We start from the raw sequence: 16,836 nt of genomic DNA on the forward strand, positions 1-16,836 counted from the left end.
AAGTACCTTAATATATTAATTGATGGTAATCACAATACTTAAGGTGTTCAAGATATTTCGGAGATCATTCTAAATTTCAGGTTTTATTAACATAGAACTTTATTTTGTAAGTGTACTCATGCAGATGATTTTCCATTTTCTGTCCTTTTTGATCGCGTCATTGGTTAAATTGTTATGCAACCAAACATGCTTCAAAGAAAATAATTAAAAGTGTGTACGCCACTGTTTTAAAGTATGCGCAATGCGTCTTGAGCCTGTAGCCACAGCCATTAAATTCCAATCTCAATATAACCTCTAAAATCTAAAGTTATTTTGGCGCTTTTATTTCATAATATACATACAAGCTTTAACTATTCACGTATTTTTTTTATACTGCATATTTGTTGATCGATGTAAATATGTCTCAAGTAAGTATTAAATTTACCCTCGTTTGTATCATATTGGAAATGTTTTTTAGGACATAAGATCATTTTTCAAAGCGCTACCATCAAACAAATCCAATTCCACCACTTCTAGTACCACCGTTAGTAAAAATAAACGTCCTGTAATAACTGAATCAAGTGACGAAGATATTGTACCCGTTACCCCAAAACCAGTTAAAGTATCAAAAACTACCAAGAAACGGAAACTACAACAACTGAGCTCAGAATCTGATAGTGAAAAGAATGTCTCCACAAAAAAGAAAAATAGCCCCCAATCGAAGAGCACAAAAAACAAACTGAAATCTGTCGATATTTCTACTACATTCAGCAGTACCCCTATTAAACAGACACCTGTGATTGAAAGACCTGTGCAGGAGAAACCGCCAGAGGAAAAGAAGACTGTAAAGCGTAAGAAAAAAGATAAAGCGAACAGCAAAACTAGCACTGAAGTTGGCATACATAATGACAAAAATTTCGAACAGTCCTTGTTAGATTTGGATGACGATTTCTTTACCGATCTGGATGAATTGGATAAAACCGCCAATGAGATCTTGAAAAATAGTGTCACCGAAACACCTCAAGATAATAAAACCCAAGAAAAGCCGATAGAAAAACCTAGTGGTATGTCATCTTACTTTTTACTTGTCTATTTCTTAACCTGATTCTTTTTAGAACCAACACCCAAGCGCCAGAAAAGTGAGGAGGAACATCACGACGGCGATCCAGATCAAGAAAGACACGAAAGAAAGAGACAGTCGTATGCTTTGTATCAGAAGTATCTCAATCGCTCAGGACCGGCCCATCATGGAAGCAAAGAGTTGCCTAAGGTGTCGTTCTGTTAGTGTCAATAGAATCAGTATGAATTGTGGTTTTTTTAGGGAACACCAACTTGCCTCAGCGGTCTCTGCTTTCTCCGAACAGGTGTTTTAGATTCTCTAGAGAATGAAGAGTTTGAGACTTTGATTAAAGATCATGGTGGCAGAGTGGTGCACGGGGTTTCGAGTAAGTTCATTGTTCAAAGAGAACTAAATGCAAAGAGAAGGCTATACAATTATCTCGACAAATATGTTTAATTTTTTTTAATTTATGTCACCAACACTAGGGTTTTTAGTGTCTATCAATAGTACCACCAAAGTATGTGTAGGTTTCTGCAGCTATGTTCACAGGGTATATCAAAATTATTGTGTATTTCATTCGCTAAACTGAAATAGTAAATATAAAGTTAGTTTTGAGACTCTTTTAAAACCCTTAACAAATATGGTCTCAAATGCATATTGTCATATGCGAATGAAAATAGGGTCTAATGTAGAAATTTAAAAAAAAGATGAAATAATAATATGTTACATTCATCAAATAACCATTTTCTTTTATACAAAAAAACGCACCTAAAATTGCAAAAAATTCCTTAAGCCGCTTGTGAGCAAGAGGCGAAGAGTGCACTTTCAAATTTGTTTTTTTGATTTTAATAGCCCTTATGGACATGTCATGCCTTAACGAGTATACAAACATGAAATAATTTTTAATTTCTGATCAAATGACACCAATACCAAGTCTGTAAGTGGCGTAGTTCCGAAGCCTTTGTGACTCAGACAGGCAGGCATCAAGAGCGCAAAAGTTCACTTTTTATTTTTTGAAGGCGAGAGTGCACTATCAAGTGTTGCAAATTTAGCTCAAAATGTTGTGACCACCTACTTTACCAAAAACTTCAAGAAGTGCAGTCGCTCTTTTTCCAAGGGGTGGTTTAGGGGTAGAGAGTGTTCGCTAAACAACTAAATTGAAAGAATGTGTACGATATTCCTTGTAGCGATGGAAATAGGACCTTGTTTTTGTTTTATCTTTTGGTTCTAAATTGTCGAAATAGGTGTCATTTTTGACATGGTCAACATTATTAATGTAATTTGGTAAACTTAATGTTTTCAAATTAATTAATTGGAGTCTCTTTCATCTTGGGAGATACCGCCGTATATTACTCATCCCTTTTCGTTTGTCCCCTCTCAAACATTGGCCAGGTAAGGCCCTTCACAAATGCTTTTATTTCATGGCCACCTTATTTTTTGTGTAAATTTTAGTTTATGTTAATTTTAGGGGGGCAACTATGTAAATTTGATACGTGCATTTTCTTAGAATGAAAATCTCTTTCAAAAATAAAATAAAAACGCAGGTCTGTATTTAAAGCAGTGTGCGAAATTCTTGACAAAACAGCTTCCTAGCTCAAACCAAAAATCTCACTTTTAGAAGAGTCATCAAACAATGGTAAGTATATGGAAAAAACGTTTCTCACAAAAGTTTATAATTTTCAGATATAGAATACCAATATTCAATAAAAAGTATAAAGTTCTATTTGAAAAAAATACTTGACCCTTAAGAGACGTTTATGTGAAAATGCATAGCATCATTAAATGACCCCCTCCATAGGAAGAATAATTTATATAAATCATTTTTTTATATTCCCCCTAGTTTCCTCAATAATCAACTGTCTCAAGATAAGTGGGACACCCTGTATATAAATTAATTAAGTAATATTGTATGAAATATAAGATTATGGAACTGATAGTCATAACTCACAAGAAATGACTCACCCTCGGCTACACCCCAATTTGTCTTGCTTATGCAAGTCCTCTTAAACCCCAATAAATCATCGCCTGAAGCTGATATCTTTTGTAGGCTTCAAAACTATTCTATATACTGGAACTACTTGTGGCTATTGAACTTGCAAAAGTAAAACCAAAACACCAATAAACCTCAATAATATATTAAAACCTCGAACGCGTTTCGACAGCAAGGCTGTCATCATCAGCAAACAACAAGCTGTTGTATATAACCTGTATTCATTTTATACATACAGACGGAACAAATTTTTATTTTTTAAAAGTTGCCTAAAATGATTTAAAACATCGACATTTTATGAAATCAAAAAACGATGATCGCACTAGCCACCTATCTCGAGCTAGGAAGCTAAAAGTAAAGGGGATGATGTCTACAAAAAAAGGAAACCTCTAATTATGCCAGCCTATATGAGAGAAAGAGTAAAGTAGCAATGAGAAAGTGTTTTTTAAAATATCTTCCGAAAAAATCAGAAAAATCACCGAAAGTATCCGGAATTCCTTCTCTCTTCATTTGCCCGAAAATGCGTAACTTTGCATCCGTTTCGTATCTCTTACGATTTTTGAGATCCCAGTGGCCACACTTGAATTTGGGGCACCCTGTGCAGTACAGTCTCACTAATCCTACGTGTCCAGTATTATTTCCCTGTACCACTGCTCTCCACCTGCGTTTCTAATGAGATCGGTGGTTAAATAAATAAAGAAGTAAAGTAATGCACGAAGTGAATGGTACAGTTGCAATTAATGATAAAAAGAAATTTAATTTAACATGGCGAAAGGCAACATGACAGTTTTGAATATCTGTTATTTATTTACTATCACCCTCATAGCAGCACATTAACATTCGAAATCATTAAGGGCTGATTATTTGAATTTTGCATCAACACTTTCATTTTAGAGAAAGTGAGTTACATTGTGGTTGGTGAGGATCCTGGACCAGCAAAACTGGAGAAGGCTAAAACTTACGGAATTAAACAATTGTCTGAAGATGAATTACTTGACTTAATTAGAACAAAATCCGGTCAAAAACCTTCTTCGAATGACAATACGAATTTAGAGCAAATTTCTGCGGAAAGTGCAGAACTTATTCATAACAACAAAAAAACAACAACAAAGGAAGATACAGAATCCTCAAACACATCACAGAAGTTAGTGAATGGTAAGCACAACGCAACACCATCTAGGAACAAGAGTAAAGATGTAGAACCCATGCCCAAACCTGAAAAGAAATCAGAAACTACCAAAAAACCTAATATTATTGTAATAAAACCAGAACCTAAACCTGCACAAATCCATGAAATCCCAAATGATAGTGTACCATGGACTGAAAAATATAAACCGAGGTCCATAAAGTCTATTATTGGCCAACAAACTGAGAAAAGCAACATGAATCGCTTAATTCACTGGTTACAAAATTGGTACAAAAATCATGGAAGTAAAAACAAACCGAAGCTTATAAAGCCAAGTCCTTGGGCTAAAAGTGACGATGGTGCTTACTTCAAAGCAGCACTTTTGAGCGGCCCGCCCGGAATTGGTACTGTACAAGCAATTGATATCGCAACCCTATTAACTTTTACACCCTCTAGGAAAAACAACAACCGCCACATTAGTAGCGAAAGAATTGGGATTCGATGTGGTGGAGTTTAATGCGTCAGATACGCGTAATAAACGGCTACTCCATGAAGAGGTTTCCCAACTGTTGAGCACCAAATCATTAGCGGGATACTTTACAAGTAAGTTTTTCATAATTTCTGAAACTAAATCTGAATAAAATTAATTACGCGAGTTAGACATTTATAAAATATCGTTTACCTTGTGCTTGTTAAAAGGTGGGTCGGCCCCGACAAGCAAACATGTACTTCTAATGGATGAAGTGGATGGCATGGCTGGGAATGAAGATCGAGGTGGAGTACAGGAGTTAATCTCCCTGATTAAGAATTCCAACATTCCTGTGATCTGTATGTGTAATGACAGAAATCATCCGAAAATACGATCTTTAAGTAATTACTGTTTTGATTTACGATTCTCCAGGCCACGAATGGAACAAATAAAGGTAGACTTCTAGCTTGTGTGTGCATTTTCGTGTTTGTCAATCAATATAATTAGTGAGATGAAATTACACAAAATCTAGTTTCAGAAATTCATAAATTTACATTACCTACTCATAGTCTCTCTTTGTATGTAAATCGAGATTGTTTATATTGTAGGGAGCAATGATGAGTGTTTGTTTTAAAGAAGGAGTCAAAATCAGCTCAGATGCGCTCTCTGAAATAATCACATCCTCCGGAATGGATGTACGTCAAATACTAACCCATTTGTCATTATGGAGCGCGGACAAGAGTACAGACTCAGATATTAAAGCACCTAAAAAGGATTCGCCCTTAGGCCCATGGGAAGTTTGTCGACTGGTCTTCTCAGCGGAAAATCATAAAACGAACACAATTGTCGATCGAGAAAAACTATTTTATTACGATTACAGTATAGCTCCTTTATTTGTCCAAGAGAACTATTTAAAAGTATTACCGCACGCACCAAAGTATGTACATTGACTAAATTTGTAACCGCATAATAAGAAGTACTTTTCAGAAGTGAACATCTGCAACGGTTTTCGGCTGCTGCCGATTGTATCAGTATGGGAGATTTAGTTGACACAGGAATAAGAAGAACCAACAATTGGTCCCTGTTAAACATGGAGGCGATGTGCTTATCTGTGCTTCCAGGTTCCTATCTTAGCGGACACGTTAATGCCCAAATTGATTTTCCTAGTTGGCTGGGTAAAAATTCGAAACGGAATAAATTTGTGCGTTTACTCGGAGAATTACAGGCCCATATGCGAACAAGGTGCGAAGTTCATTTACTGATAATAGATTAAACATTCTCTTGCAGTATATCAGCTAATCGAACTGAAGTGAATTTGGATTACCTTTCGACACTACGCATGAGTCTTGTGAATCCTTTAATTAAAAAAGGGGGCGAGGGCGTTCCCGACTCGCTCAATGTTATGCACAATTACAATCTGTTACGAGAAGATTTAGACAGTATTCTTGAATTAGCGCAGTGGCCTAAACAAAAGGATCCCATGAATATGGTGGATTCAAAGGTATTCACGTGCATATAACGACTAATCTAACCAAAATGTCTGTGTAGGTAAAGGCAGCTTTCACACGTGCGTACAACAAATCCAGTGCCATGCTACCATACGCTGTGCAAACAGCCGTATCAAAAAAGAGAGGCGCTACCAGTAACGAAGAGGAATACGGTCTTGGTGAAGAAGAAGAAGAGGAGGAGGTTGAAGACGATAAGGATATTAATCAAGATGCGATGATTAAGGTAACATTGACGGTCATTATATAAGCGTAATCCTTTTGATTAGGCGAAGAAGACAACTGCTAAAGCTAAAAAGAAAGATGAACCATCGACTAGCGGTGCTAAGGGGGCGGCAAAAACTTCGAAAGCAAGTACAGCAAAGAAAGCGAAGAAATGATCTTTTTACAGAGAATGTTTTTTTTTTGGTTAATTATTATGTACGCTTAGTGTTATTACATTTTTTTTACACAGCATTGTAATTATATGAAGGAATCTAGAAACAAAAAATTTGATTGGTTCTGTAATGTACCCTTAGACCATATAGTACATGGATTGCTAATTGTAACTAAAATATGGTCAAGGACATCGCCTGGGTATGTGAGTTTCAGGGTAAACGAGTCTGTCCAAAGTTGTCCGATTAGATACGATTTGAGACTGTCAACCTATAAATTAACAAACGTCAATGAAATAATCGCCTAGATATGCAAAAAAAGCAATCCTATTCTTTTTTGTGGCCGTATTGAAGATAATCAAGAGTATTTAAAGCTTCCCGTACTACGCGGTTACTATAAAAGCTACTCTTTAGGCGATCCGAGTGGTGTTTACACGTCTTGAGTTTACCCTGAGATACACATACCCACGACTACACTGCCCTCTATCCGTGACCACCCATTTTGTATTGAAAGCATAAGGCTAATAGCAGTCCATGTACTATATGGTCTAAGGATGTACCGTACTGGAAGATTGCAGTTATGGCAACCTTTCGTCTTTGACAGGATTTGTTGACATTTCAATTTGATTTTATACAAAGCACTAAAACGAAAAATCCCGTTATTTTGACGATTTCTGTATACAGGCAAACTAGACCAGTTGTGAAAGGAGTGGCACCTTGCAAAATTTTATTTTTTTACATGTCAAAGGGTGGTATGGACGTGGTGAATAAGTTTGCAAACTGGGAAGCCCCGGGGCTTGTGAGGGGGAATGGCATGTTGATCACTCACTTGATCATCACAGAGTTTGATTTTGAACACGCGAACTATAGAACGCTCTATGGTAAAGTTTGTCCAAATTTAGGCCAAATTTTAAAAAATTAATAAAAACTAGGTCATCTGCTTTGTCCTAGTCAAACCAAAAGACGTGAGGCAATGGAAATATTTTATGTGAAGCGGGCCCACTTCTATTCGTATCATTTACTAGAAAAAATTTCACTTTCATCAAGGAGATGTATCAATTACCTATAGCTATTTTATGGATGTGTTGAATAGGATACAACCAGAGGAGCTGAATCTCAAGTTCGAACTCGGCTCAACAGAAGCAGGTCCAGTAGTAGAACAGTCTCGTCTAAAATCTCATCTAAAAATAGATACTCCAAAAATGTACAAATGTTTCACAATCTGGGTAATCTTTTTAAATGTTTCTTCATCACTTATTTCGTTCAATGTAAAAGCATCTTCATATTATATAGCTTTACAGAGATTCTCAAGGGGTTTTTAAAGAAAATGTAGACATCTCTATAAATATTTTTTAATTCCTGAAAGATTATGTTTATACGAAAAATGATCATGATGAACTTGAATACTGTTGAAACGTAAATCTCATTGTGCTAAAAAACATTTAAATTTGTGGATCGAATGGTACTGGGACAATGTGACGCAAATGAATGATAGAAAAAACTTAAAAATTAATTAAATGTATGTTTTTCTTATTATTGATAGACTATCGATGGACGATGGATCTGAAACGAGGCATTTTTTTGTGGGGTCATACTGGGCTACAAGTTGGATCTTAAAAGCGTCATCTGACGTTAGTAAGTGAATTACTGTATAACGCGTTCAATTTGGCAACGTCGTGTTTGTTAGCGGCAGCTAAAGTTTTCTGTAGTAAACTGGTTTTCCACCAGACTTAAATCACAAATGGAAAATGGATTGTTGACTTTTATTAACGTTTATTATTATTTAGACAATTTACATGTTAAAAAAACCAAATTAAAATGATTAACAAAGAAACACAATTAATTATGCAAAAGATATGTAGGTCATGTATGTGCGAAGGCACGGACATGAAAAGTGTGTTCGAAGCTAAAGCAGCAGAGGAAGGGCAAATTTTACTGGCTGATATGTTAATGGCCTGTACTTCGATACAAGTAATAAATTTGCAGTAAATTTCGACACCTTTTTCGAAAATTAATGTTGCAGATAACTACGGATGATGGTTTACCGGTACAGCTTTGTGTTTCTTGCGAAACAAAGCTCGACTGCGCATTCGAATTTAAACAACAATGCCAAAAGACGGATGTAAAGTTAAGGGGATTAACAAATCAGGGCTCTCCAAACCGATGTGTAAAGGAGGAATCCTTGGATATTGTCGTTCAACCTGACCTAGGCGATAGCTTCATTGATCGTTCTGTTGATTCGGACTGCAGTGAGGCGCCTAACCCAAAACTCCACCCTATGCATGACTTATTTACTTGTTCGTATTGTCAGAAAGTTTTACGCACAAAAAAAGGATTAAAAATACATCAGCGGCGACATACAGGTGAGAAAATGCGTTCGTGTCATTTGTGCCAAGCGAAATTCACAAGAACCAACCACCTACGAAGACATTTAGAAACGCACAATAAATCTAACAAAAGTTCGTCTCACGTTTGTGTAGAATGTGGCGCTGCTTTTAGTAAAGCCATCCAGTTGTCAAAGCATAAGAAAGAACATCAAGTAAACAGTAATGATAACGAAAAGGAGGAATGTGAATCTCCTAATGCCGATGACGCCGAAGATGCAAATTGGACGGGCTGGCAAACAACCGAGGTCTTTGCTCTGTTAACAGTCGACTTTTCATCCTTAATTTCATTTTCAGGATAACACTGCGACTGAGAGAAGTAAACATAGTGAGAAGTTAATGGAGAAAAAGGTTCACATTTGCGCAGACTTGTGAGAGGTTTAATTAAATGTTTCTAGGTAATGGAATGTGAATTTTGTGATCGTAAGTTTAAGTATAAGAAGAGCTTTATACATCATCTGCAGATGGAACACGGCATGACCGATGCGAATGACGTGAGCAATAGCCTGTCTAATGCCACCGAATCCAAGCTTGATAGCGAGACACGTGAATTTGAGGGTTAGTATTCTGATTTGTGTCATTTGTGCGAGATCCTTTGAGTACTGAATCTCGAAAATCATTTTATGTTATAGCAGATATTAAATTGATATTTAAATAGGTTTGAATGAGTAGTCTCTCTCTCTCAAGGGTCAGTGATCACTTTAACCGCAAGGGTAGATAAAGTGAAACAGATGATTATGCATTCTAATGACATCTGTCATTCTTATTTCAAATGGGACGCGGAGCACGAAATAAAAATTTATTCAAGTTAATTCACGCATGCCCAAACCCAATTTTAGCACTATTGCGATCACAGATTTTGCTCAAATTTTGGATATGTATACAGGTGTGATCAACAAATACTACTAAACACCAAGTTTTTAAGTGCAATAATTTTAGATAAATAATATTTCTTTTGAGACCAGCAGTGTCTTACATTTTGTTTCCAAACAGTTTCAGATCCAACCGAATTAAAGGACATAACAAATCCTGAAGTTTCCGATGATGGTATTACTGATACGGAATTTTTGAAACCGAAAGAAAATCGAAAACTTCATACGTGTCATGTATGCGAGGCAAAATTCTCGCGCACCAATCACTTAACCAGGCATATGACTTTACATAGAGCGGTACTTACGGAACAGTGTAATCGGTGCGAGAAAGCATTCGCCACTTCGGAACATTTAGCAAAACATCTTCAAGAAAATCACATCGACAAACCTTACATTTGCACAGTTTGCAATAAACAATTTTCTAGAGGGGAACATCTCATTCGGCATCTTAAAATACACGATCCTACGGACGGATCGGAGGCAAATCATACGTGCTCAATATGTAATAAGTCGTTTTCTAGGTAATTGCAATTCTATTTACCATCCGTACTATTCGCCAACTGTTTTTTTTTTAGATCTGACCTGTTGGCAAGACATACTAAAGTCCATTTAAAACAAGACAAAAGGCATATTTGTGGAGAGTGTGGAAAAGCATTTAACCGTTTAGATAACCTGAAAACCCATCAACGAATTCATACCGGAATCAAAGATTCCAAGTTGCATCTCTGTATTTATTGTGGGAAGGAATTTAACAACTCGAGCAATATGGTAAGTATGTACAGGGTGTTCCATTACTAATGGTCACAGGCCATATCTCTGGAACCGTTAATTGCACAGCTTCGGGAAAAAAATGCAGCCAAGAGAAATCGCTGGAAATCATTTTAAAGTTTCTAGCTTCGCCATAAGAGGGCGTATGATTCATGGTTAAGTTAAAGTCACTAAATTTAGAAAGTACCGCAATCATCCGCCATTTTTGGGCAAATTTGCTGCCAACTTAAAAAATTGACAATTAAAATCTTAATAGCTGGAATTTTTTATAACCTAACTTCATAGTACTGTCATATTTTATAATAGTTATTTACGTTATAAGTCCGGTAGGTTACTTGTAACAGTACGAGTTAGACATTATGGACGAGGCGACGTCAGGAGCCGAGTCAAGAATGTCTTAAACGAGTACTGTTACAAGTACTACCGGAGTATATCGTAACGTATTTTATTTCATACTGTAAGTCTGTTTTGTATCATTATTTTATTTCAAAGATTACAAAATTTCATCATATTGTAAAAATCGCATTACCTTGTTTCTGTGGCAACGGCCGTTGCTATAGTTTGTAGTTTGTTGACAATTGAATTTTTTTCACTGAAAAATTGACGTTATAAACGTTGTGGGATGTTCCACTGTTCCCGATACAATCCTGTCGAAATCTCATGAAGCAACCGAAAAGTTGGTTCCTAAGAAGTCGGCCGCAAGGTATGAAAAAGAGTACTAAGTGTTTTGCCAATTGAGGAACGAACATGGGGCGAAACAAGTAGAGGAAAAAGTCATGTTAGCATACTTTTTGGACGCAGTAAGTTTTTGAATTGAGATTTTTTGCCTGGGTTTCGGTGTTAAAGCGTCATGGAGCATGGAAAAGCTCATCGACGGCAGAAAAATACATCGAAGGCTCGGTAGAAGGAAAAGTTAAGATTGCTCGTATGATACAACTGATACAAGGCGGCGAAAATTTCATTGGAGTTCTACAGCAGAAGGAATCAAACATTACTAACTCGACATCCAGTAATAACCCAGGCGTAGTCTTGAGGGCAATACAAATTGTTTCATTACAATCAATGTTAATATTTGAAATAAAGAATTACAGCCAAATTTATGTTGGGGTTTTTAATTAATTGTGTGAAGATGTCAAATTTGATGTATACAAATAACAGTCCGGTAAGTGTTGCTTAGCGACACTTACCGGCTCTGATGCTGTAATAACTCACCTACCGGACTCAAAATGATAGTGTAATCGAACATCTACCGGACAGTATGAAATAAAAATATATCCAGATATCTCTAAACAGGTGGAACAATCCCTAACATTAAAGTTACTAGAATCTGGTAACTTCCGCCATTTTTGGGCAAAAATCATGCGTTCTCTCTCTAACACACGAGCCCAATGGATTGCGGTAATTTCTATATTTAGTGACTTTAGGTTAAGTAGAAAAATGACTCTTTTCCTAAAACACACCCAACAAACATGCATAAAAAATACATGCATAGCAATCTAGTTTCAATTTTGGATCATTTTGATGCAGCACATATTGCTCTAGCTCATAAAATATGAGGGGTAGAGGAAGGGGAACAGCAAAGTTTATGTTAGTGTCACATCGCACCCTCTAACCCTCATCACATTTACTAAACAAGACCTATTGAAAATCTGTTAACCTAAACTGAAGAACCATTCAATTCCTTAAAGAGATGTTACCCTTCCCACACTCCTCATATTTTATGAGCTAGAGATACAAGATTGCTATGCATGTTTGTTGGGTATATTTTAGAAAAAATCATTTTTCTACTTAACTATGTATCGTACGCCAGCTAGCGGCGAAGCTGGAAACTTTCCAGCGATTTCCCTTGGCCCTTTTTGTTATTAAAATTTTTTCTGTGCAATCAATGGTTCCATAGGTATGGCTTGTGACCATTATTAATGGGACACCCTGTACAGTACACATTTTTATTTCTTTTCTTGCAAGGTTTAGGAAATGTAGGCTACATCCAATTAGTTATTCTATAGTGTGAGGAAGGAGGTGGCTTATCCAGTAAACCCCATTTTTATACTTTAGTCCGCAAGCTTAGTGAGGTGTATCACTTTAGTAAACGGAGTTTGTCATTAGTGTCTTCATTTTTGTCTAATAGGTATCAATGTGTCCTCTTTAACAATGCAGTATCTAACAAATTACACATCAAATACGGCGTACCGCAAGGCTCTATCCTTGGACCCTTGCTGTTTTTAATTTATGTTAACGATCTACCATCCCATTTGCCACCGCAGACGCAATGTATTTTGTACGCAGATGACGCTACACTAATATCGAGTAGTATGTGTTATGATTCGGCTTATGCCAACATTCAAGACGGCATCAAACTTATTTCTCGATGGTGCACTGATAATACTTTGAAACTAAATCCTGCTAAGACTACTATCTTGCCTTTATCTTTAAGAAAAGATAATATCGTCTCTAATGGTGCTCATTTCACATTTCTGGGTTGTGTGATTGACAGCAAATTAGACTTCAAATATCACTGCGATAATTTGTCCAAAAAATTGAACACGTCGATATTTTTACTTACTCGGTTGCGCAACTGCACATCTTTAAATACCATTAAAGCAGCATATTTTGGTTTTGTGCATAGTTCTCTCTCATATGCCATCCTCGCTTGGGGACACAGTTCTCATTGGCAATGCTTGTTCAAACTACAACGTAGAGCTGTTCGTGTTCTGGCATCTTTAGGTTATAGAGACGATTGTCGTCAAGCATTTATCGATCTCAGAATCTTAACACTTCCTTGTATTTATATTCTTGAAGCCCTGTGCTATGCTAAACGAAATATATCTCTTTACACACAACAAATTGACGTACATACTCATCACACAAGAAAAAAAAACAATATCCGTACTGATCTATGCAGACTCAAAATCACAAGAAGGAGTACAGTACCAATGCAAACATTTATACAACTGCCTTCCCTTAGATATAAGGATTTTAGACTACCCCATATTTAAGAGACGCATAAAAAATTTTCTTCTATGTAACGCATTTTATTCTTTTAACGAGTTTGTGGCTAGTGGTAGATTATGTAATTAGTTAGCGTTTTTATTGCGATTTTACTGTTTTTACCTGTCTGTTTTTAGTTTGTTTGTTATATTGTTTGTTATATACTATTATTTTTAATGTTTAATGTAATTTCCCGTTTCTTTTGACGAGTGTAAGTGTAATTCACCTTCTCACAATTAAATATTATTATTATGGTCGGTGTATCTTGTGAGAACTCAGGTCTAGCCTGGTTAACTAATCGCACGGATTAAAATCAAGTAACGATTAGTGTCTGTGTCTGGTGAAGTTATGTAGGGTCCTAAAAAAAATAAAAGAAATAAATAAATAAAATAAAAATTCACACCCTCACATTGAAAATCTAGAGATAGTATGTATTTCATACTTACCAACATAGCTATTGATGGGCACAATTATTATTATTATTATTATTCATCGAGACATGGATTTTTTTTTTGAGCTGTCAGTTGTACAATTTGATTTTTTGTCTGTTGTGTTAGCATGGTCTGCAAAACCAATTACGTTTTTTAGCTCAAGGAATATTTCAGTTGTTGAATTAATGTCCAATATTTTACGCAAATTGTTATTATTATTTCATTTGTTATCCAGTTTTTCACTTGTTCAAATCGTTCTATTGCTTTTGATTGATATATGGTGAGTTACAGGTAAATTGTTTGCTGAACAGGGACACATTGATTGCTTATGTATTGTATACAGGGTGAAAATTTTGTCTGTCCGGATCTCGGTCTGGATCCACTTGTGCAGTTTTGAACTACTTTTAGGCTTTTAGGGGAATTGTCCTAGAATTCTGCAGTTTCTTGCAATAAGTAGCCTATACCTTGAAGGTTGCCTGACGATCATCAATTTTGCTTTCTGAAGCCCCCCTCCCGTGAATTATTTCCTGAGATTGTTGTTTTCGAAAGTAAAGCGCGCGTAACTTTTTTACATGGGACAACCAATTAGGTCTCAGATCAGATTTTGCATATGCATGCCTTTATGGTGTCAAGTAAGTCTTTTGAAAATAAGAGTATTCCATCAACACAAAAAACTGAACTTAACGACGGCATGTAACAGCTAGCCCCCCCCCCTACTTTAAACGCGTGGGCGTTATTCTTCTGTTTGTGTACAAATAAGCCGGGAAAACAAACTCTTTGGGTCACCCCATTTTTTTTAGAATTTAGCTTCAATTTCTAATTTTATAATTTTGTGTAATATAGATTGTACACATGCGTAGACACACTGGGGAGAGACCATACAAGTGTACCATTTGCAGCAAGGGATTTCCGAGATCACACGACTTGAAATGTCACGAACGCACCCACTCCGGAGAAAAACCATATTTATGCACATTATGCGGTAAATCGTTTAATAAAAGCAACAAACTGGTAAGCTTGGACCAATTAATAGGTGCAATTGTTGCTATGGTTTATTTATAGTTACGTCATACTAGAGTTCACACGGGGGAGCGACCTTACGTTTGTAATCTCTGCGGTAGAGCGTTTACGCAATCAAACGATTTAGCTCTTCACATGCGCAGGCATACGGGTTCGCGTCCCTACGCCTGCGGCGTCTGTCCCTCTCGTTTCATACAGTCCGGCCAATTAAAAGCTCATCGTAGATCGACCGGGCATTGGATGGAAACGCAGCCAGATCTGAAAGGCGGTCACAGAGTTGAGCCGGTAACTCCGATTACTAACCCTGCACCGATCAAGTTTAAAACGCACGGAATTTACTTCCCAAAGGAAGGTGAGGAGGCAAAACTGAAGGAACCGAAAATTTTGAATCATACCGTCGGCATTATGGGAAATATTAACATTCAGAATAATGTTCAAATTCATTCTCAACCGATTATCCTCGATAGTGCGAAACTAATTCAACAATGCAGCAACGGGACATTTGTTGGTTTCACATCCGTAATTAACGCTTCTCCACAAGTGGTCACCGAAAGTGGCGAAGAAAAGTTTAAAACTGAAAGTGCCGAGTTTACCATCACCGGTATTGAGTGTGAAGAAAACCTTAGTACAGATCAGAAAATGGAGACAGTTGACGAAAACGGAATTACATACACAGCAATTGCGGCGTCGGCGTCAACGTTTACTAATGGTGAGCATTATACTTACCAAAGTTACTGATAAACAAACTTAGGTTAATTTTCGTCGTCCATTTTGGCAGTTTAATTAGATATTATTATAGGAACTCTATAAATGGTTAGCAAATTTTGTAAGAAAGCTCTTTTGACCCATCTTATTGTTCAATAAAAGCATGTTAGAGGTTGCATGTAATTAAATCAAGTTACAAATAAAGATTTGATGATTTTATCTACTTGCTAATGACCTGTAAATTTGCATTATTTGCTAGGCGTGGAGATTAATACCTTAAAATTAATTTATTAAAGGGTGTCATACTTAATATGTTTTTAATTATGTATAAATGTGTAAATATTTGCATATAGATGTAGTGTTGTGTGTAAAACAAGTTTATGAGAGATTGTGTACATTTATGATTTTAACTAGATATTACAGTACTACTTCATGTCATGTGTTACATGTAGTAGTTAGCCTCAAATTAGAATAATTATGTTGTACTAATTTTGAGCTTCACTTTCATACCAAATTTCTGTTCAAAGAAACTATTGTATTTTAAATTGGTAGGTATATTATAAACTGTAAATAATTTGATAATTTTGAATAAATTACGCTGTAATTGTGGGCGTAAGTCATTTTTTTGACTAGTTGTCAATAGGAAATAGTTATTTATGGTATAAGTGTGTTAAATTACAAATAAGTCACGCGAGAAAAAAGTAAGCCCACGAGGCCGTCAGGCCGAGTGGGGTTATTTTCTCAAGTGACTTATTTGTAATTAACACACGTGCACCATACAAAACTTTATCCAACACCTCCTCAAGCTGGTTTAAAACGTGGAAATCTTAAAAACTGCGTGTTCCGCGAAAAGCTAGAGTGCATGGAATACAAAAGCAATAATTCGTTGCTATGGGGAATAATAAACAACAAAAAATTTAGTCAGAAAATTTATATGGATTTACTTATGGTTCCTGTACTTTATCTTGCTAGTGAGTTATTTTACGTCCATAACTCATTAGTGGGTTATTATATTATACCTTACTCGTTTAATTTCGTCATGATAATGACTGGATAACATAGAGGTGTTGGATAAATACAATTTTAGTGTATAATGAAGTAGGAAATACATAAACATTGAAGGTAGAGTAGATTTCACTTAAAACACAGATTCTTTGGTACAACA

The 16,836-nt window shown here is 36.2% G+C and overlaps 2 protein-coding genes across 3 annotated transcripts; both read left to right on the plus strand.

The window, feature by feature from the left end:
- Window positions 1-262: 262 nt before the first annotated feature.
- LOC116171361 (replication factor C subunit 1) lies at window positions 263-6,583 on the plus strand. The gene is made up of 12 exons (XM_031488153.1): window positions 263-407; window positions 458-1,043; window positions 1,095-1,249; window positions 1,301-1,424; window positions 3,924-4,559; window positions 4,612-4,758; window positions 4,855-5,078; window positions 5,233-5,561; window positions 5,612-5,866; window positions 5,912-6,125; window positions 6,173-6,355; window positions 6,399-6,583. Exons 1-12 carry the CDS (start codon window positions 399-401, stop codon window positions 6,507-6,509), a joined length of 2,973 nt encoding a protein of 990 aa, XP_031344013.1. The 5' UTR covers window positions 263-398; the 3' UTR covers window positions 6,510-6,583.
- A 1,625-nt stretch (window positions 6,584-8,208) lies between these two features.
- On the plus strand, window positions 8,209-16,262 carry LOC116171128 (zinc finger protein 3 homolog). Of its 2 annotated transcripts, XM_031487816.1 has the most exons (9): window positions 8,210-8,474; window positions 8,527-8,866; window positions 8,984-9,135; window positions 9,185-9,238; window positions 9,286-9,445; window positions 9,881-10,280; window positions 10,335-10,527; window positions 14,790-14,957; window positions 15,009-16,261. In XM_031487816.1, exons 1-9 carry the CDS (start codon window positions 8,322-8,324, stop codon window positions 15,702-15,704), a joined length of 2,316 nt encoding a protein of 771 aa, XP_031343676.1. In that variant the 5' UTR covers window positions 8,210-8,321; the 3' UTR covers window positions 15,705-16,261. The 2 variants fall into 2 exon arrangements, with proteins under 2 accessions (XP_031343675.1, XP_031343676.1); XM_031487815.1 differs by having other exon boundaries at window positions 8,209-8,474; window positions 8,527-9,135; window positions 15,009-16,262.
- The last annotated feature ends 574 nt before the right edge of the window (window positions 16,263-16,836 follow it).

The sequence above is a fragment of the Photinus pyralis genome, unplaced genomic scaffold (genome assembly GCF_008802855.1).
Source record: "Photinus pyralis isolate 1611_PpyrPB1 unplaced genomic scaffold, Ppyr1.3 Ppyr1.4_LG5, whole genome shotgun sequence".
Classification (NCBI taxonomy): domain Eukaryota; kingdom Metazoa; phylum Arthropoda; class Insecta; order Coleoptera; family Lampyridae; genus Photinus; species Photinus pyralis.